A 21197-nucleotide genomic window follows, 5' to 3' on the forward strand; every position below is an offset into this window, starting at 1 on the left:
CTTGGTGCAATATACATTTTCAGTGAACATTTCTTTCTGACCCTTGTCAGAATCGAGCTGAAGTTATCGGAGACATTAATTTGGTAACCTGAAATTTGAAAGATGTAACACTGCGTTTCCATGACAACCGTTTTGATATTTCAGTTCTCTCCGTAACAGAGTCGGGCATTAATCGATTAGTATTTTTAATTTGATTGATTAATGAATACCCAAGATTACGAGCATAGTATGAATCTCATAAGATCACAATTGTTTTAATGGATTGATGAAATTAGTTGAAGATCTTTGATTAAAAATATTAATTTTTGATTATTAGTTGTTAGTTTCTAAGTCGTACACCCAAATATTTATGTAATAAATAACTAACTCGACCATCTATCCAATCACTAATATACTTACTTACTTTACTTAATTGCTATTAATCATTAATAATCTTATATTCTATTTTCAATTGTTAATAGCTTATCTCGGTACACATAATATAAAAAAAAAGAAAAAACGAAAATAATTTCAATGAAGATGACCAAGATATCTGTCAATTTTCGTTTTATTTTTTTATATATGATTGTAATTTCATTACATTTGCATCGTTGCTTAAATTTTAATATTGCAGACGTTGATATGAAAAAAAGGGTAAACAAATTTTTAAACGAAAAAATACAAACGTTTCAATAAATCGATTTCCTTCATCACTTCTGAAGTATTCAGTTTCGGAAACTTATTCAAATAATAATGAATTCGAAAACAGATAACAAAGGAGAAGAGAAAAATTCTATGTATTATCGTAAGAGCGACTTATCAGTTAAGCGAAGCAGCTGATATTGTTGATTCGAAAGAAGTCTTAAATAAATTGAAAAGTTAATATCAACGAATACATGAACTATGATTTCTACATTAATCGTTATCTGTTATCATACTTGAACTGTTACCGATCGATGAATTATTCTTCGTTTTATCAATGACATACAGGCAATCATGTGCCTTGTCTCGTCAACGCATTGCGATTGCTCGCAATTCGGGCAACATAATGCGACACCAGAGAGGTTAGAAATATATATATTATCTTTGCAATGATTGGTTAGCAATACATATACAGTTGCGAAAGTGCCGTCCCCATTGATAGAGACAAGGAAGGATAGAGATGAGATTTGCTACCACACAGTAACATAATTCATAATTTTCAATTTTTGAGTTGTAGATAAAGAAAAATCAGTTTCCGCTTATACTTCACACAGATATTTTGTTACTGTTCCGCTATTACATTTGACTCAATTACTTCTAATTTTTATTGTGTATATGTCACTTCTACAGCTACATATACGATTTCGTTGATTTTGTTTTTCCCGGTCATTGTTTCTTCTTTTTCTTAAACATCGGCGCAGGGTTGAATGCGCAATGAAATGGTGGGGATAAATAATGTACAATGTCGGAGAGGTTATAAAGTGTGATGTTCCAGAGACATTGCTGTAAGCTGTACATAATTGAAACGCGCGTGCGCTTTTTACAAAAGATATGTACACATGTATACAGAAATCTGTGTCGTGAATATCATTGTGTAAATAAAAAATTTATAAAGCTGAAGTTTCTGAGTACCACAGATTTGTATATTCAACAAATGAACTTTCCTTCTCTTTTCTTATCGGATAGGGAGCAGTAGATAGGACACAGTTACAGTGAAACCACGTGCTAACCTATTATCCTTTCTAAAAGCTAAAAATCGATTACTAATATAATAACAATGACAGTCGAATTAACTAACGATGGGAATCAACGTTTAAAAAGCATGAAAGATGGCTTAATTGATTTTGTTGCTGGATCACTTGGTAAAAATACCTCTCAATAAATTTAAATCTCCTTGTTCATTTTTTTCACTCGTAAACAATGTTTGAAACAGTATCGACGCGTATTAAATAATCAATAAACTTAAATTGAATCTACTATTCTCTTGTTAACTTAAGATTAGGCTTTATTTCGTCATTTTATATAAATGTAGACATTTGATATTTAATGAACAAAAAGTGGGATAAACTGTGCTCATTCTTTTAAGGTCTTTTTGATAATCAACTCATATAGAAATCTTGAAATTTGCTTAAAATTTTCGACTATAATTCGATCATTTTTCTGCTGTATAGTAATCATTATTCTACGTTTATGGCCAAAGAAATACGAATATTCTATTTTTATATATTTTTTATTTATCATTTCAAGGTGGGGTAGCACTTGTATATGTTGGACAACCATTAGATACTGTTAAGGTAAAAATGCAAACATTTCCTTCCATGTACAATGGAATGGTCAATTGTTTTGTACAGACATTGAAAATGGATGGAATAATGCGTGGTTTATATGCAGGAACTGTGCCTGCAGTCGTTGCAAATGTTGCAGAAAATTCAGTTCTATTTGCAGCATATGGAGGATGTCAAAAAGTTATTGCGAATGTACTAGGTAAAATCATTGTCTTCGCATAACCGGGTTTACTGTTTTTAGTTTGCACAAATATTTTTATGTAGGTGTGAAGAAGGTAGAAGACCTAACGTCTATACATAACGCTTCGGCCGGGTTTTTCGCTGCTTTTTTCTCTTCGTTAACGTTGTGCCCAACAGAGCTAATAAAATGTAAATTGCAAGCGATGGCAGAAATGGAAAAAGAAACTAACAAGCTGAATGGTTTCGTTAGGGTAATTTAAAGCATGGATAAATTAAATTGCAATATGACAGAACGATTATGTTATCGCTAATTAAAATGATCAATTTTTAGAAACGAGTTAGCTCGTGGGCACTGACAAACCAAGTCATTAAGGAACAAGGCATACGAGGCTTATTCACTGGCTTATCGTCAACTATAGCACGTGAAATGCCTGGATATTTCTTTTTTTTTGGAGGTTATGAAATCACTAGAGAATTACTCAAAAAACCACATGAAACTCGAGACGATATCGGTTGGCAAAAAACCATGATTGCTGGTGCCGTTGGTGGTTCTATCCTATGGCTTGTAATTTTTCCAGCAGACGTAGTTAAAAGTAGAATACAGGTTAGTCTTATCTGCCATTAATGTATACATAAGTATACATATATACCCAACGAGCGCTACGTTTTAAATTAAAATTCAAACTATGTTCGAAGGTCAAAAATTTAAAAGAACCAGCACTAGTAGTATTGCAGAATATAGTCAAGAGCGAAGGTGTTTCTTCATTGTACAATGGCTTGAAACCAACATTAATAAGGACAGTACCAGCGACGGCGACGTTGTTCGTTACTTATGAATATAGCAAAAAATTTATGCACAGTTACGTCGACTAACTATGGTCAAAGTTGTACAGATTTTAAAGTACATGAACGGAAAAATGGGTTTGTTTATTAACTATATATATATATATATATACATATGTAAATATTATATTAATGTTTTCATGTCAATCTAAGCAATATAATAAATTATAGAAAAGTCGTTCAGTATTTGGAAAAAATTACACTAATAGAAGAAAAAAATTTATTACATATTACTAAAATGTCACAATATGAAATTATATATATATTTTCCTATTTTGTTCAAAACATCATGGTCACTGGGAAATAAACAAAAAGTAAATCATTATTTTTATATTTTCCTTTCTGACTACATGTTGTGGAATTCATTCATTCAAATAATCAGTAGGTTCTTGTTCGTAAATTAGTTTTTTCAGATAAGAAAATCTTTTATCATCAGTATTGAGGGTATCCCAAATCGTTCTAGTTACCTGCAAAAATTTACATTTCATTTAAAAATGCGTAAAATTTGGATTTCAAATTAACTATCAATTTAAAAAACATGGTATCATTACTGGAATTGGTGTATATCCAATAGTTTGGAGTTGCCTCAATCTAGTATATATTTGACCTATATATTTATTATAATTGTATATTTCAGAATTCTCATTTAATATAACTAAAACTTTCCATTTCATTGTTTGCAAATGCTTTTTGGGCACATATTTAATCGATCCTTCTGGCATTTCTGATAAAATTGATGAAATTGGTATCAACTTGTTTTGTTCATCAAAACCCAAAACTACATCTGGGAAATAATAATGTGGTAGAAGATAATCAATGTGTACATTTTCTCCCAATAGTTCCTATTAAGCATTTAAACAGTCAATATTTATTGTCTTAAAATTGTTTTTGATATGTTTTGTTAATGAATATACCTTGCATGAGTGTATAACTTCTGTTCGAAATCTTACGAAAGGCAATCTTCCACGTAACTCTGACTTACAGCAGAACTTCTAAAAAGATAACTGTCAATCCTCACATTTATTAAAATGAACTTTTTAGTAATATTAATCGTACCTTTATTAAACAATTATGAATATCTTTGCTTAGCAGTGGACCTGTATAATGTGGTAATTCTATTTGAACTGTACAATGAAGAAATAAGTACTCGTTTGTCAATAGTTTCATGTTGCTATTATATGAGTTTTTCACAAACTCAGGATTTAGCACATATCTAATTAGTTCTTCTGAAAAGATTTTTCTATGCATGAAATATGCAACACAACGAATAAAAGTTTGTGGATAGCTGTAATGAGTTGTAGAATAAGTTAATATTTTTTAATAGTATTTTTTAATTGTAGTATCCGATAAGAACTCACTGTGAAATTTCTTTTGCTCTAGTAGTTTTATATGATGATAATAATAAATTTAAAAACTTGTTATAAATATGATTATCAGTATGAGGAACAATTGTACAGACAGCATATATAATCCTTTCAATATCTTTTAATCTTGCTGATGAAAAATCTTCCTGTAATCTGAATTAAATGCCAATATCATGATTCTTAAAAATTGACATAACACCAATACTATTGTTTTTCATTGAATATGAGTTACCTTTGAATAATATGCTCCATTATGATGGGATCATACACACGTGTAGCACCCATTGTATGAGCGATATGTGTTAAGGTAAATGATGATTCTATATTTACTACTTTTGATTGTAACTTTCTGAAGAATTCTTGAACTGATTCTTTAAAAAAGCAGTTGTCACTGTATCTAAAAACATATATGTACATTTTAATGAATTCGAAAAAACAAAGCGATTTATTATAAAGAAGTACATCTTTTTTTACCTTATTTGTTTCATAAATGATGTCATGGCAATATCATGCATATTGTGTACATGGTTTATAACTAATTTGAACATTGCTTCTATTAATTCTCGGTTTTGAATTTTCCTTTTTGACAAAAAGAAGCCTCTACAAGCAATGCCTATTTCATCAGCTGTAAGATCTTTTATATTTTCTAACAGCTGATATTCTACTTCATACATATGTATATCAGGAGTATGACACATACTCAAATAAAATAGAAATTGAACCATTTTTTTCCCATTTAATTTTTGAAGTTTTGATCCCAACTTTCGTAATCCACGCCACATATATGCAGCATTATACATACGTAATTGGTAAAGTGCATCTAATGTATATAATATCTGATTAACACCTGAACAAAAAAATCGTTTCAAACATTCCTTATCCAAGGCTGTTGTAAATGAATGATAAGGTGTCATATCTTCAATCCTGCTGGTTATTACAATTAAATATTGCATCAACAACTGGATTTGTTTATCATTTAATGCAGGCAGTTTACTAGTAAGATTTTTAAAAATATAATCATATGTTCTCAATTCTAGAGTCGAACCGTTTAAATGATAGTAAGTTATTTTCTTTAAAGCATTTATACAATTGTCTGGTGTTTCAGTCGACCAATCCATATCAATTAATTTCTTGATTTCTTCTTCAGTGACAAAGAATGTCGATTTAATGGTGGGGACAATAGTATTGCTGTAATAAAATGAATTTTGTAGAAGAGAATGCATTTGACTATGTTCAAGCAATGAACGATCTTTAGATGTTTGGAATTCGGTGGTCTCTTCATTAAGTGAGACAGTCACGTATTTTTGGTGCATAAAACATTTTTTATAGTCCTCTGGGAATTGTTGAAATGCAACGAATGTTCTTGTATTCAATTCATTGCTGCAGCACGACACATGGTTCGATTGATTATATTCTTTTACATTGAATAAGATACGCATGCAGTCACGTCTGCAATTCAAAATTCTTTTTACAATAATACTCATTTTTTGGATCAATTAAACTGCTGCAGTTTTTAACATTTAGTTTCTTTTATTTTTTTGAACGTATTCCGACACAGAACTAAAAGTAGAGAGAGAAAAACATTAAACACGTGACTCTTTCAAGAGCGTATCATAACCTAGAACTGTTAGTACATATGTACATAGAAGATAAACAGAATTTAGCAACTTGAAAGAAATTTATCTTTCAAAATTCGAGTTTAAATGAGTCGATTAAATAATAAGTAGGTCGTTATAATTAAACAATTGTTAAACAATACAATAAATAATAATAAATAAATGTAGGCACGATCTCACTCGTCGAAAAATGGACCAATGAGAAATATGTTGCATGGCAAACGCACCACATAGTAATTTGTAATGTTTTGCACTAATAATAAATTTTGATAAAATTGGGATCATCAAAATTGTAACTATGTACATTAAAGTAATTAAATCAAATGAAGTTAATTAAAGAATCATCATATCTATTTAGGAATAGTTTTAATTCGTGAGGAAATGGGTCTAGCTTGTTCGTAACAAGTAGCACATTTAAAACGAGCGTAAATAAATTATTAAACATTGTTTTCTTTCGCTACATAAGTCTAAGAATTTATTGTAGAACTTGTAAAATTTCAATATATTCAGATTTACATGTTAGATATCTCTCGTGTGATCGCACAGAATATTATGCGCAATTATCATTATGTCAATCGCATCAAGAACGCACGAAATTATATCTGTAAATAAATATTTCGTTTACTGCTATACTTTCGCTTTTGAACGTAACAAGGTTATATCTAATTGTGGAATAATTGTTTATATATACAAGAAGTTCATTTGCCGGTGACGCTTAAGGCGACGGTTACATTATTAATTAGTAATTTCCACATTGCGGAGGTTCGACATTGCCGACGATGTTAATTTCGTACCTTCTTTTTAATAGGATAATCCAAGGAATTTCTGCGAATTTGAAACGTGTTTTCTGATGCTTCAGCACACAATGTATTGTTAATAGCGTCGGTACAATGTTTTAATTAGTTCTCAGTTGTAAGAGAAAAACGAGGACAGACAAAAGGAATTGTTACATGAGACAGTCACGAGAGTATGGTGGGGCCAGGAAAGGGCGAAGACAGCGTGTGAGGGAGAGAGAGTGAGAGAGAGGGGGCTCGGGAGAGAAAAGGGAGTTTTATTCGATGTAAACAGTATAGAAAGAGGGCAAAACACACACATTTCTGAAAGTTCGATTAATGAAAAATGTTTGCACGAGTCGAGCAAATATTTATTTCCAGATCAGTCCATTAATAGTTGGTGTCCGAAGAATCCAATTCCGACAAAAAATTCTGCATTAAAGGTAGCCTTCGTTCGTCTATCTCATTATTTCTTTGTTTGTGCCGGGCGGAGTACGTCGTGTCCCTTTGTAGATCCTATAATAAAAATCAATAGGCTGTCATTGATTTGCACGCGAATGCACTTTTTATTGAAATTTATTTAAAACTTAATACAGGAAGCCTATTTAAAATGAGCGCATGCGTGTAATTGGCCAGTCAGCTGATTGAGATTTAAAAAGTGTGCCCGTCGTACATCGAATTACCACTTTCAACTTTGAATATCTCGAAGCCTCATTTACAAAATACGTAGTAAGAATTTTATTCATTTGTATTTACGTCGATAATTAATACTGTTTGAACAAATTATTTATTGTCGTCGATCTTCCAGGTCAATACTAAAGAGTCACGAAGGACTAGGAAACACGATTACTTTACACACAACAATTAGTTTTAATGTGTGTAAATGTAAATTTCTCTTTTTCGCATTTCAGTACAAGGTTTTTAATTGAATTAAGGTTAATATCTGCTGTACGATTTTTATTTGTTGTTATCACTTGCTTTTACATGATTATAGTATATTTATTGTTGCGATGTTGTAGTGAACACATGAAGGGTCGAAATGGATCCAGAATTCGTTAATCGAGAGTCAACGTTTGAATGTTTGATCGTGGAGAAAAAATCGGATGATCCTAAGATGAAGGAGAGCGACTTACGTTATCGAGTAGAGACATTAATAGTTTCGACAACGATGACGAACTGTAGGGGATGCGATGCCTTTCTTCAAATTCTCTGATGCAGTTTACGTTTCCTTCGCTACCGTCGCAGCCCAGTCTGTATATATTTGGGAACATCGTACGTTTCCTCGACATCGAGCCTCTGCACTCTATATGGAATGGATGCTTTCTAGAGAGTGGAGAAAAGAACGCGTTTTAATGTCGGCGAAATGACAGTATACGACATTATATATAATCGATGTCTGCGTGGATCTAAAAGCGGCGTTCGCCAGCAATTTTTTTTGAAAATATGATTCTCATTTGATAAAAAGGAAATGGTCTCTAGAAGTTCGAATCAGAAGTGGCACTTTTTCAAGTTTCTGAACGACCTTTGGAGGATCCTGCCTGTTTCAAGAGCTTGCATATGTACTCACTCGCAGTCAACTTCGTCTTGAATCTTCTCGCCTCGGATATGGAAATAGCAAAGGACGATGGCGAGAACCACCATGCACCGTTGGACATACATCACCACCTAAACAAAGAATCAATCCAGGATTAATAGTCACATCTAATTGTTAACCCTGTTCAGACAAGAGAAAGGAGTATAACTTTTCGGTAGCTACATATCATACTTATTGCTTGGAGCTAACTTTTCTTAATGCCATTCTAAATACCATATTCTTCCAGATAAGAGAGGACATGCAACAAAACTCCTTCATATTGCTGATTGCTAGCTGGAGTACATGGATCTCACTGGCTTGTTGCAAAAGCGAACAAAAAATTCGAACAACAACGGTGATGAATAATCAATAAACACGTTTCGTAAATTTGAACGTAACGAAGCCTGCTAAATTTCTGCTTGCCAGCAGGTAGAGGGCAGCCGACATTTTCATTCAAAATCGATATATCAGATGCCCATTTATTTCCAACGCGACGGTGCTAGAAAAGCAACAGCTGCTACTGTTGGTGCTGCGGCTGGATCAGCCAATTTGCGGCAAGATGTCCTTATCGATGCCCTCGCGGTTCTTGTTACTTGCCGGAGTCATCCATGTGCAAAGCTTAACAATCCTGACGTTCGAGAAATATCGGGAGTGCGTAGGACGATTCTAGGAAGATTTAGGCGACTGGCCCCTGTTTATGTCAAGCGGAAATATTCGACCGTGGATAACGAGTCAACGTGTAACTTTTGCATTCTACTGGAGAAACAAGCAGCCCGAGTTACGGTCACACTTCCGCCTTCGGACGTCTTCGAAACTTTCGCGACGATCCCGTACAAAACAGCCGATCTATGTATACAACAAACTTTCTAACTCCGAGAACACGTATTCATGTTCACTGCCAATGGATTCATTTCTTCTTATCGCGCCTTCAATCACGCTATTTTATATTATAGCAACTGTCCGAATTGCTGACGTAATCGTTAGACTACTGATCTTTATAAAAAAATCTTAATCTTCTGTCTGTCTTAAGTTTACGTAAATGATGAATTAAAACATGAATTAAGCTACATCGAATATGACTTAATTCGTATTCCAAGGGGTAAATAATGATTGTAAGACTGCGTCACCAAACGACTTGTATCCTCATAATTAAACGGTTCCAAGCAGATTGCGCTTCAAATCCGAACAACTCGATCAATTTCCAACTCGGGTTTCCCGAGAGGATATTGCGAGAGAAGTATATCGGCTTTGGAAATGTGGTGGTGTTTAATGCATCTCGGAGCGTTGCATCCGCGATTACCGAGTGCGAAAAAGCTTCGACGCAAACGTTTCACAAGAAGAAAATCGGTTTTCGCTTACAGGTGGTTTCCTCGAAGCTAAAACACTCGTGGGTGTCCTAAAGCAGTTTTTCTTGGGAATGGTAATCGGCACATTTTTATCTGTAATAGCGATCAGTAGAGTTTTTGCTAAGCTTGTAAAATTGGTGACAATAGAGAACTCGTTAAAAACAACTATACAGGTGAACCGAAGGCGCGTTTAGGCGAAATATGTATCCGGTATCGGAGCCATTCGATTTAGATTTAAACGGGTGATTGGGCGAGTCTCGCGAGAATTGGTGAAGGAAACCGCTGATGCGATCGTTATCGATTAAATGACAAGCCTATAGTAGAGTAGATAGTCGTAAGACCCGACATCTTGCTACGCGAGATGACTATGAACGCGTTTTCCGGCCGGTTTTTTACATATCGTCGCGATACGGATTATCGACGCGAAAATAAGTTCGTCGTTCCGCATATTAATAGCATCGAATCACGTTCTCGAACGCTCGTTCTGGATTGTAAGGTCGCGCGCGCGTGATTTTTAACCCCTCCCACACTTCGATTCTTTTACTTTCGTAGCTTTCTTTTCCTAAACGATCTCTAATGGACAGCTGATGCCGTTCGTTTTATTCCGCGAACGAACTGCAGTTTTCGAAAAAAGTGTTCATACGTCATTGTACGTGTTTCACTTGGCAGAATATTATCCTTGCAATCGGATACATTCAAGGAAATTAACATAACTTTGGTAAAATATTCGATGGTTTCTTGAACTTTGACAATTAAAATTTTTTTGAACTCAAATAATTCGAGAATTATTCAATAAATTTTGCAATCTTGATTCACAGCTAAAGAATTTTTATTTAATTTTTCAATACCATGAATCATCCAGTCAGTCTAAGTAACTCAATCCTAACTGTTTCTTTTTAACAGCGCTCAATTGTGAGAAGCTCCTATTGAAAGAGTCATATACTGTCGCGATGATTGTTAAAAGCAGGGGAACAACAATAGAATTTTTAATGTTATTTTATGATTGATCGCTATCTGATCTCGCAGCTATGACAACGGCGTCAACTGTATATTAACTCCGAATTTATCAAAGGAACCGCTGAATTTCGGATAGACGGTAGGCGGTGACGCGCGACAACAGCGCACATGGTTAATTTTAGTTAATTGGTGGCCATCCTAATTACGGAAATTATGCAAATGGATTGCCGATCGACGTGTATCCCGAAAAAGCCACCGCCCGCCCGCAGCGATTGACGTTTCGCCGACTCTCCCGAAATTCGCGGGACAAGAAACAATTCCTCTGACTCCTTCGGGTTCTAATCGAATGCAACCTCAAGTCAAATGGGTGAATCAATGGGACACTTCAACTTCGATGTAAATTCGTGCGGCATACATTAAATGGGAATATTTATTGTCAGCGTCGATGCGTTCCACCGACATTTGATCATCGGAGCAGTAAGCTAAATTATCTATGCTTAGACGCGCATCGATAAACTAGAGTTTCCCTAAATCGCATTACTTCGTTGTTCCATGTTCGAGACGCAATTTAGGAAATTGCTCCACGAGGGAATGCGTTTTTAAGAAACACAAACTGAGATTTGAGCCAACGGAACGGGTTACACAGCGTGTAATTGTCTAATTATAATTTATGATCCATGAATCCCTATGCAGTTGCGTTGAGAATTTAACAGTACAGAAGTTGTTGAAAGAAGGAAAATTATTTTGCATAAATATCCATAGCGATTAAAAATATTATGAATGCGATCAATGCCAATATAAAGCGCGTTGCAAAGATTGAAAGAATTGAGCAGCATCGATCTTCGTTTATGTTAATATTCATTTTCTGTAGAGATTCCTATTGCAGTAATTTGCGACTACAGCTATTCATGAGAAAGTTGTTGTCAATATCGAAACACGTCTAGCAAACGAATACCAGATATTCGCAATAAAAGTCTCCTGTTAAACACAACAAAGGTGTAGATTTATAATGTGTTACGTGTATTACACGATTACAGGGACGCGCGATCCCTCGCGGTGGTTTTATTTCCCGCTGCGAGACGAAAGGTAACATCTCGCCGGCTTTTAATTGAGAAATATTGCTGGAGTGTTCGAAAACGAGTTTATGGTTACATGCTCGAACGTGTCACGGTACGTTTGCCTCTTTACAAGGTGCCGCGACGGGTGCCTCTCCCGTTCCTACTCCTATTTCTTCATTAAGGTACACAGGTAGCACAATGTTCCCCCCTCGCGCGACGCGTGATTTCACTGTATTCGCGAATCGAACTGTAATTTCAATTGGCTGCTCATCCGTTAGAGATCTCAATTGAGGAAATGCGCTGCGAATACAACGAGCAATTACAAACTATTGTCTTGAAGTCGTCGATACTATATACCATATTTTTCAAGCTGCTCTTGTTAACCTTTCCATTGGATAACGTTTCGATTGCATACACGCAACTAAATTTTGTTGCAATCAATCAGATATAATAGAGTATTGATGATATAGTTGACTATAGATACTGAGGCGCAACAAAGCGAAAATATTCTATACTTTATGGAATATACCAGGCAATTCCTCTCAGCTGCGAGATCAACAGTTTGCCGCCTTTAGTAAGAACTACGTGACCCATGGGATCAACGGTTTCCAGCGAACGAAGGGCACTGGTTCCCACAATTTAATTTAAGGTCGCCCGGGCATCGATTAAATCGAACGTAAACACCGGTAACAATCCGTAACAGAGAATTAATTATCGAAGGAACCCCTTTCCCGGTATCAATTACCGCGTTTTCGTGGAATCCGTTGGCCGCTGTTTGCTCGAGGGACGACACATTAAAACACAACATGATCGAACGCGTCGTAAGAATAATTTCGCAGTCTTTCGCGATGGAAGCTGGTTCCCCACGGAATCCCAAGGTGGGAAAACCTTTTGTCCTTGGAGTTCGGAGAGGACCTCCGGGCGGGAAAGAAAGTTTGCTTATCGTATCAAAATTTCCCTACGAGGACACCCGGCACGGTAAAACGCAACGTATATTCGTCCTGTGAAAATCTCGGTTCCCCGTAATGTATTTGATACGGGCGACGTTAACAAGAACCGTATCGATAAATTTTTTTTCAAACCCAGCCCATTTACTTTGATCATTTCTTCCACAAATTTTGCATGCCACCCGGCCGGAATCGGATTTCCCAAAGCTTTTATATCTAGTTACAATCACGGGATCATTAACGGAACAGGTACGACGGACACGTGTTGGACGCTGCAAGCTAATGATCACGTTCCGTGAACTTCGACGACGAGCAAACGATCGATCTGCCGTAATAACCGAATGAAAAATGAACACTTTACCTAGCGGAAGCCTATCAGCGCTGTCGCGTCGATGATGGAAATATCGGCTCGAATTTGAAAATTGATTTTTAACAATAACCTAGCAATTGTAAAAATCATTGAAAAACGATTGGAAACAAGGAGGAGGGTGGGGGCAGCATTGATTGTACAAATTACTTTTAACGAGACGGTACTATTTCGGAACTGTGCAGGCGTTCGAAATCGCGATGGTGTGCCGTCGTCCCACGCACCCCGTTCCACCACCCCCCTTCTAGTAGAAGTGTAACATCGAACGGTTTCGCCCTAACTTTCCGCGTTATGGGAACCATCGTCGGGCAACAAATATTCGATCCCTAGTTTACTTAGCGACGAACTTCGTCTTCTCGATCGAGAGAAGAATGATCGAGCTCTTTCCCGACACGATGGCAATGCTCGCTACTGAAACGAAACACGGCGAAACAACAACAAGAAAATGATAGTTTTTGTTCCCCTAACCAATCAAACGACTTTCACGTTGCTCTCTGTGTGTGTGACCACGGGTATGTCAACAATTAACCCGCGCCGAGCAGAATTTTCGCGAATTTGTTCGTCCTGCGGATACAGCCGTAATCACAAACCTGAACCATGTACACGGAGCTCGTTGCTGGAACTCGACTCAACTCCAAAAAGATGTTACAAAATCAGAATTAAGATATTGATCTTCGTCTCTAAGTTCTCAATCCATTTGACATAGATTCCATTGAATTCCAATAAATGCTCGCAGTCGGGAACGGCGATATTTTTTGGGAAACATTTATCGTGTCGTTGCAAACGTTTGAAGATGGTTTCTCGAAGCAGAGAAATCCGCAGAGGTGTAAATTATTAATTTACCGCTCTCCCGTTGCAATCAGCGCGCTTGAAGATAAGAGCGCCACCGAATGCACAAAGGATCCAGTAGTCGAAGGGTTATTAAGTCCCCGAAGCTCGACAAGAATGAAAAGAGAAACTCTCCGACCCAAGGTGAAATTACGATGACGAGCGAATGTAGTTTAATCGTGTTGTTGCGACGGCGCTGTAGCGTTGAAAGGGTCTCGGAATTAAGAAGACCGAGCAGGAAAAAGAAGGTAGAGAAAAAGGATATTTATACGAATGTTTAACAGAGGCGAGGTAAATGCTGAGATATCCGAGCAATCTATCATCTAAAGCGTCGAGATTGACCGCGTGTCCGTCAGTGAGATCGAGGAAACGCGGCGATCGTTCAAGACCGGATAAGATACTTTTATCTCGATCCACTCGGCCGACGGTTAATCGGCGATACTGTTTTATTCGTTCGCGAGATCAAACACAGACACGACAGAGGCGTAAATAATCTGAAGAGGGGTATGAGAGCCGGAGGACACGAGAGCAAAAACCCGAGGGTGGAGAAGCGCCATGAACGCGCGATTTAACCCCCGCCACGGTCTGGATGTGGGATGTGGGACAACCTGGCGTCTCCTTGTCTGCTGGCATACAAAAAGCTCTTCACCCTTTTCTCGCCAAGCGGTTTCTGCGTTCGGTGCGCAACGCTGCAGTTTCTTTTCGAGCCAATTTCAACCTGTTTTCATTTCCCATCCCCTCTAATTTATCCTCCGGGCGCGTAACGAAACGCGGTTTCCGGCGGCAGAGCTGCGCCGCAAGGACCGATTATGGCATTCTTTCTGCGCTGAATTGCTTTCGAAACTCAGCTTCGATCGTTTAACTCTTCGCACCCGGAGCTATTCTAACACCAAAACCAACACATGAGATTTCTGAAGTAGTAATACAACAATAGGATAAACGGGAACAGCAGATGATGCAGATTAAAGTTACACTTTAATTTGTATTTGCCGACAATCTACTCGACGTTTTATCAACTGATAGTCATCTCACTCACGTTTTACCATCTCATAGTCATTTTAAAGTCGAATTTTAATAATTAAAACTTTATGTAACGTACAGCTTCTTCCGAGAAAGATTATCGAGCTTTGAGCGATTGAGAAGCTCATCGATAGGCTTCCGGTGAGTAAATCGTTAATAAATTTTAACTATTCGGTGAGATTGCTATAACAACGTAATCAACCAGAGAATTTAATTTCGAAAAGATGAATCGTCATGTCTCCTCGCTATAATTATCGTGGAAGCCAGAAAACCGGATGGACGAATGAAATTACGCTCGTAAATAGTTATGGTCGCCGACCGTGGGCAGTGTCGACATAACTATCGTAACGAGCTCCTACGAAAATCCTTGGCGCCGCGGTGAGGTTCGCCCGTACAGCGTTAATCGCGACAGTACCGAAAAAGTGCGACGGTAGCCAGTGGTACCCTTGACTCGTAACAGCATAGAAAAGTTTGCCATTACACGGGAAAAACGTTTTGTAATCGCGTGAAAACGGCGCATTGAAATGATAAAAACCGGTATCGTAAAGACGTAAAATATCGAATTGGAACGGAAACCTTCTACGTCTTTCGGTGCCGTGAATCAAGAACCGTAACTCTCTCTCCCTGCGCCAATAACTCAAATCGACACAAGAGCTGTCTCATTGTTGCGATATTCGTATTATTTATGCATCCTACAATGATTTACTGTCTTTTCAACGTAACGAATATTAAACCATTTGATCAGAAACCACTAAAAATTATCACCGTAATTGGAAAGATATTATTATTTCTTATTTATTGGTATTGTGGATAATTTAACGTAGTATGAATCAATAATTTCATAACGTTAAGTTCTTGAGGCAAAATCGCTTCCACGTATTGCGAATTTCTGTCAATCCTGTCTGAAAACAGGCGCCGACTGTTAGACCATCGATCGCGAAACCGTCGGTTCGTTTCGGGTAAAAAATTAAATGAAAAAAAGCTAAATAAATTGAGTGGGAGGACGATGCTCGTCCCTTGTCGCAGGTGGAATGTATGATCGCGCCGCGAGCGGTATTTTCCCGGCAAGATGTGTCGCGTTATTATCGAAGACGGTCGTTTTCCCACGTGTTCTTTTGCCTCTGATATCAGATACCGTTTACAATCGCCCGAGGGTGTACGAGGGAGGCGGAGGAACGGTTCCAGCTGACTGTTGTGCGGCCCACTTTGTCAATGATTCCGAGGAACACTGTTTTATCGAGTTTGCGGACACCGATAACGCGAGACTCTATACAGAAACGATGCAATTAGTATACCAAGTTTGCCACTTCTTATTATGCTGTGCTATTTTAGTTAAAAGTTTTGCAAACTGTGGTGCACGCGGAATGGCCAACAGGCGCGTCTCTCGTCTAAAGACATTAAGATGCCATGCTCGGTTAGAAATCCCAAAAACTTTGATTTTTATGTTTTAATTGTTTCTTGACATTTTTATTGCAATCGGATTAAAATTGATGGAAATGTCTTTTACCTTTTTTTTCAGAATGTCTGAGGTATGCAAATTTTGGCTCGGGTCAAATCTGACTCTTTAAACTCGGCAACGTTTTCCGGCTGTTAAGTATTGACTTCAAGAACTGAAGTTATATGTAAATTTCATAGAATTAGAAAACGGGCCCAAGACGGTCGTATAATGGCCCTTAGACGGGGTTTTTCTCGATGGAAAGGCCCATTGGTGTGGCTCGCGGATGGACGTGACCAGTTCTTCCTAATAACCTGGCTCTTTATGTTTATTATTTTATTACTCTAGTTTATTATTTGTTTCTATTGAACTAAGCATTAAGCAATAAACTGACAGCATTCTATGCGAGTAAAAAATACACAGTTAAGAATAAACATAAGTTGAAAGGCATATTTTGTTAGAAAAATTCTGTACTCTTTTGAGAAATACGATCCAGGTAGTTTAAAAGGCGATACAAACTAGTCATTTAGTGTTCGATAATTCTAGCATTTAATATCATAATGTATATATTTCACAATTATGTATTAATTAATAATTAATATTAAATAATTAAAACCTCGTTTTCGCAAAAGAAATACGAATCAATGGTAAGGAGGACCACGAATTCTTGTTTTCCAGACGGTAACATTCTTATCGCGCGCATCGTTCTCGCGATGCCTGTAGCAGATACTTAAAGCGTTCCATCGCGATTCAATTCGACTCGACAACCGATGAATTATCGCCGCGCGCATTTTATCTCGTCATAACATTCTCCGGAGTATCGTGGCCGTGCCCGACGAAATGGAAATAAGGTGCATCGAAATTTCCCGATCTCGAGTAAATAAAAATAGATCTCTGAGTTTTACGATCGTCCCCGGAGAATGACCGTGGCCAGCGACACGTCGCGGGCACGATTGCCTTCCGGAGAATGCGTGCTCGGATAGATATATTTACTGTCAAATAGGATGAACTCGGCACTATTCCGATTTCGAAGAGTTACGATTAGTAAAAGACCATCCTCGAACGGGACTTTATGCGATTCTACTCGCTGAAAATATAAAGTCCCGTGGGGGCCAGGTTTCACTCGTACATAACACGTTACGCGCGCCGATACCAATAACCCCGCACTGTTCCGATTCGAGCGATTACGATTAATAAAAAAAAACACCCACTGTACAAAATTCTACAGTCCGGCAATATGATTTCAGTATTTCATTGCTGTAACGGCATAAACATTCGGTATTGCTGTTTTACTTCGAGGCGACATGTGTAATCCCCCGAACGTATGCACACATCGTATACATATGTAAACGCGAAAATATATTGGAACACAAAAGCGGCTGTAACTAGTAAATAGGATCGTGTCGTACATACATACGTGCGTGAACTTTTCTTGCAACTTTCGCGTCCTGAATTCACCCACGCCACAAAACTCCCTCGAAAATTAGCACCGCGTATATATATATTTTGGCTCGCCGATGCGAACACCGAAACTTGTTCATTCTATGAATCACTGAAATTCTGAGAGCGTTCCAGCGAACGAGTTAAATATGCGGACTAATTGATACGACGGGGGTCCCGTGATGTAGAAAACGCGCGAAACTTCGAAATCGATGCGAAAACATTAGGAACCGGGTCAGTCCTGTTCCGACGATGCCGGTGCTAAAAGCTGAAAACCGTACAACAGCGCGATTCGACGGAGGTAGGACGACAGGCGAAATGTTTGTGCTCGCCGTAACCCTCGTGCACGTCACACCTCTATTTCCCTTCGCCCTCAACCCCGGACGCTATACTTTAAAGCAAATTAGGCGCGCCGCGCCGCGCGGCTCGGCGGCCCGTGCACCGCCGAATTCCAAGTTGCCCAATACAAGCCTCGTTACGTCTTCCGCGAGGATTCGACAGTGCGGTGTTCGATTTCCCGAAGACGCGAGCGCCAAACAAACACCCATCAAAATTCTCGGGGCATGGAACGCTTTTTCTAATTGGAAAGGGGAACCTGCATTAATTTGATCCGCTTCGGCCAGTATCAAACCGTAAAAATCAATTCTCATCAGGCCCGGCTTTTTGTCCTTTCTACGTTCATCGTTTCACTAGTTTTCTTACTAAAAAACTATGCTCTCTTTTTTAAGAAAATAATTTCATTGCGAAATTATCGGCACTAGCAACTCCTTAGAAAATATATGAAAATCATATGGATTTGTTAGACCAAGTGATTTCTACACGCAAGAACCAGAGATAAACAGACATTAAATATAAATGACATAATTTCTCAATAATTTAAATAAATCGTGAATAATGCACCGATGGTATTAATCTTTGCACTTTATAACCATTTTATATTTTATCTACTTATTTTGTTCACAAATTCGAGCAGCCTACTAGTGGGATCAGTTTTGTAGATCATCGCGTACCGTGTGAAACGAGAATCTTCGAGTGAGAATGGACAGGACGAGAAGAAAATTGTCCGGAAATAGTTTTGCGTAGATGTTAAAGTATTTAAAGATATACCGATTTTCGAAGAATAAAAATTGATACACGAATCTTTAGAGACACAGGTGACCAGAAACGATATACATAAACTGTCAAACTAAAATTCTTACATAGATCCACAACTGAGAACTGCTATTTCAAAAATGTCACATGAAGGAAGTAATTTGTACAATTGAATAAAAATTGAAAAGCTAAGGTGTACGATACCAGGTACTCGATTCATCATTTTTTTATTACACTGATTCTAATCCTTTCTGTGCTGGATATGTTAATGTAAAACTGTACTCTTGGATTTTCACACACAATTTAGTCGAATGTCCATCTAACGAGTTCGTGGAAGAAGACTGGGCACGATCGAAAGTATCGAGACACATTACAAATCTTCAAGAATAAATCTTTCGATGTCGAAGAAGATCGGGAACGAGCGAAAATTTGACACATTTAAGAAATGAGACTTTCCCGCGAAATAAAGTAAAGGTTGCACTCACCGTAGTCATCTCGAGTAGGAGGTTATCGGAGCGGCCACGCGGTCCCGGTATCAGCCGGCAGGTCCTAGGTCTTCTAAGGGAGCCGGTTCTAAGATACCAGCTGATCAGCAGCGTTCAGAGGCTAAGTGTCACGAGTCACGAGTTTGGCGGATTCGGCGAGTCGCTGAGATAGCTTCTTTCCGCGAGTCTGACGTGTACGAAGAGGGGGTGGTTTGGTACCGCGGTAGCCTCTGAGTTTGGAGGTCAGAGGGCGAGTGATTGGTGGAGCTTGCGCGGGCCACATTTATACTGCAACCACTCGCCCCTCTTCGACGATCTTCTTCTGTGCCACCAAAAGGCCCTCCGCTTGTACCCACCACCGACGTGTTCCTCCTCCACGTTGTTAGTGGCCGCCCCGTATGTGTTCTGCACCCTTTCCCTCACTCCGTTACACGTTCTCTCTCTCTCCCTTACCCCCTCTTGCTCTCTTTCTCTCTCCCTTACTCTCTCGAGCTTCCCCTCGCTCTCTTGCTCGCTCCTCGTTACGTCATTGGAGCGAATCTCCACCCCGGAACGATGATATCACGGAGAACCGCGTCGATGGTACCACCGACCGCCAAGAAAAACTGCTTTCGGGAGCCCCTTACGTAGACTCATGAATGAAAGTTGGTGAATGGAGCCCCGCCGAAGCCGAGTTCGGGCATCGTAGCACGTTACTTTACTATTCGAATGCCGACGTCATTGTTTCGCCGATTTTTTTGCGAGGACCAGCCGCGACGTGCGTCACTGATTGTCTGCCGATGTTCGATCGATCTGGCTGCATGTTGCTTCGGAAATGCCAAATCCATCGAGATGCGAGGTTCTGTTGCGCAAGATGCTGCCTAGTTGATAAAGACAGTGCAAAGGTAATTCGTTTTCTTTTTCTTTTTTAATTATTCGACATCTTTTCTTTCGTCGCTATTGTCTTCTTCGCCGTGTTCGAGAAATAGATTGGAACGTCGGAAAGAAAAGTTGTCGAGCAATTCAATGATGCATTGTGCGAATTAACAAATTAATTGTGAGAAGCCAGCGCTCTGTAAATATTGGGAACGGGCAACCATTTTCGGGCTACGATATCGGGATCGAATCCATGTAACATCGAAATGTAATTGCGTTGATTTTTCGGGATCTCTATCTCTGTCAGAAGATAACGATCTATTTTACGCTAGTCCTGTACGGTTTGATATTGTCGCACTCAGATAAAACACAGATATATATTCAATATGGACTTCCTTGACGTCATCGACACTCCTTCGTTAACAAATTCAATTAATTTCTATACGATAAGTAAGTTTCATGCGACGATTTTCATACGTCGAACTTTTTTCGGAGTGGACACGCTACGAATAAACGTTCCCCATTCACCTGCAGCTGTTCTCCATTAGAACTTTGCTCTCCCTCCGCGGTGTTTTCTATACTGTAATTAATAACAATGATCGTCGATATGCGTCGACAGGAATTTTTTCATAACACGTTGAGTTCTCGTGTACGGAGCACCGACGCGAGTATCCGCCGTCGCTGATGGATTGGTGTTACAGCGTATAGTTTTCAACCGAATTAAAGGGACCGCGTTTTACCGAGCAGCCCGCGAGTTCTATTCGCCGGTGAT

The 21197-nt window shown here is 38.4% G+C and overlaps 3 protein-coding genes across 4 annotated transcripts; 1 reads left to right on the forward strand and 2 right to left on the reverse strand.

Moving 5' to 3' along the window:
- Nucleotides 1–1425: 1425 nt before the first annotated feature.
- On the forward strand, nucleotides 1426–3565 carry LOC144476229 (mitochondrial ornithine transporter 1). 2 transcript variants are annotated; one of them, XM_078192911.1, is made up of 6 exons: nucleotides 1426–1555; nucleotides 1648–1823; nucleotides 2209–2445; nucleotides 2511–2677; nucleotides 2758–3030; nucleotides 3123–3345. In XM_078192911.1, exons 2-6 carry the CDS (start codon nucleotides 1739–1741, stop codon nucleotides 3297–3299), a joined length of 939 nt encoding a protein of 312 aa, XP_078049037.1. In that variant the 5' UTR covers nucleotides 1426–1555; nucleotides 1648–1738; the 3' UTR covers nucleotides 3300–3345. The 2 variants fall into 2 exon arrangements, with proteins under 2 accessions (XP_078049037.1, XP_078049038.1); XM_078192912.1 differs by adding an exon at nucleotides 3441–3565 and having other exon boundaries at nucleotides 1459–1823; nucleotides 3123–3347.
- Nucleotides 3566–3597: 32 nt separating this feature from the next.
- Nucleotides 3598–6406, reverse strand: LOC144476228 (FAST kinase domain-containing protein 5, mitochondrial). Its single transcript, XM_078192910.1, has 7 exons — nucleotides 5108–6406; nucleotides 4866–5030; nucleotides 4628–4786; nucleotides 4326–4554; nucleotides 4184–4261; nucleotides 3821–4111; nucleotides 3598–3736 (listed from the first exon to the last, which is right to left on the reverse strand). Exons 1-7 carry the CDS (start codon nucleotides 6115–6117, stop codon nucleotides 3632–3634), a joined length of 2037 nt encoding a protein of 678 aa, XP_078049036.1. The 5' UTR covers nucleotides 6118–6406; the 3' UTR covers nucleotides 3598–3631.
- Nucleotides 6407–6831: 425 nt separating this feature from the next.
- On the reverse strand, nucleotides 6832–19809 carry LOC144476064 (uncharacterized). Its single transcript, XM_078192630.1, has 4 exons — nucleotides 19571–19809; nucleotides 8590–8687; nucleotides 8156–8345; nucleotides 6832–7538 (listed from the first exon to the last, which is right to left on the reverse strand). The coding sequence occupies exons 1-4, from the start codon at nucleotides 19577–19579 to the stop codon at nucleotides 7413–7415; spliced, it is 423 nt and encodes a 140-aa protein (XP_078048756.1). The 5' UTR covers nucleotides 19580–19809; the 3' UTR covers nucleotides 6832–7412.
- Nucleotides 19810–21197: the final 1388 nt, after the last annotated feature.

The sequence above is a fragment of the Augochlora pura genome, chromosome 10 (genome assembly GCF_028453695.1).
Source record: "Augochlora pura isolate Apur16 chromosome 10, APUR_v2.2.1, whole genome shotgun sequence".
NCBI lineage: Eukaryota > Metazoa > Arthropoda > Insecta > Hymenoptera > Halictidae > Augochlora > Augochlora pura.

What these genes read in the sequence shown, in the direction of transcription:
- LOC144476229 (XM_078192911.1), top strand. Translation starts at nt 1,739, where the DNA reads ATGACAGTCGAATTAACTAACGATGGGAATCAACGTTTAAAAAGCATG. An exon ending in TTTTGTTGCTGGATCACTTG is followed by an intron (nt 1,824 to 2,208) that starts GTAAAAATACCT and finishes TATCATTTCAAG; the next exon opens with GTGGGGTAGCACTTGTATAT. An exon ending in AGCTGAATGGTTTCGTTAGG is followed by an intron (nt 2,678 to 2,757) that starts GTAATTTAAAGC and finishes ATCAATTTTTAG; the next exon opens with AAACGAGTTAGCTCGTGGGC.
- LOC144476228 (XM_078192910.1), bottom strand. Translation starts at nt 6,117, where the DNA reads ATGAGTATTATTGTAAAAAGAATTTTGAATTGCAGACGTGACTGCATG. An exon ending in AGAGCAAAAGAAATTTCACA is followed by an intron (nt 4,555 to 4,627) that starts GTGAGTTCTTAT and finishes AACTCATTACAG; the next exon opens with CTATCCACAAACTTTTATTC. An exon ending in AAGTTATACACTCATGCAAG is followed by an intron (nt 4,112 to 4,183) that starts GTATATTCATTA and finishes AATGCTTAATAG; the next exon opens with GAACTATTGGGAGAAAATGT.
- LOC144476064 (XM_078192630.1), bottom strand. An exon ending in CAAGACGAAGTTGACTGCGA is followed by an intron (nt 8,346 to 8,589) that starts GTGAGTACATAT and finishes TCCACTCTCTAG; the next exon opens with AAAGCATCCATTCCATATAG. An exon ending in TAATGTCTCTACTCGATAAC is followed by an intron (nt 7,539 to 8,155) that starts GTAAGTCGCTCT and finishes TTTTTATTATAG; the next exon opens with GATCTACAAAGGGACACGAC.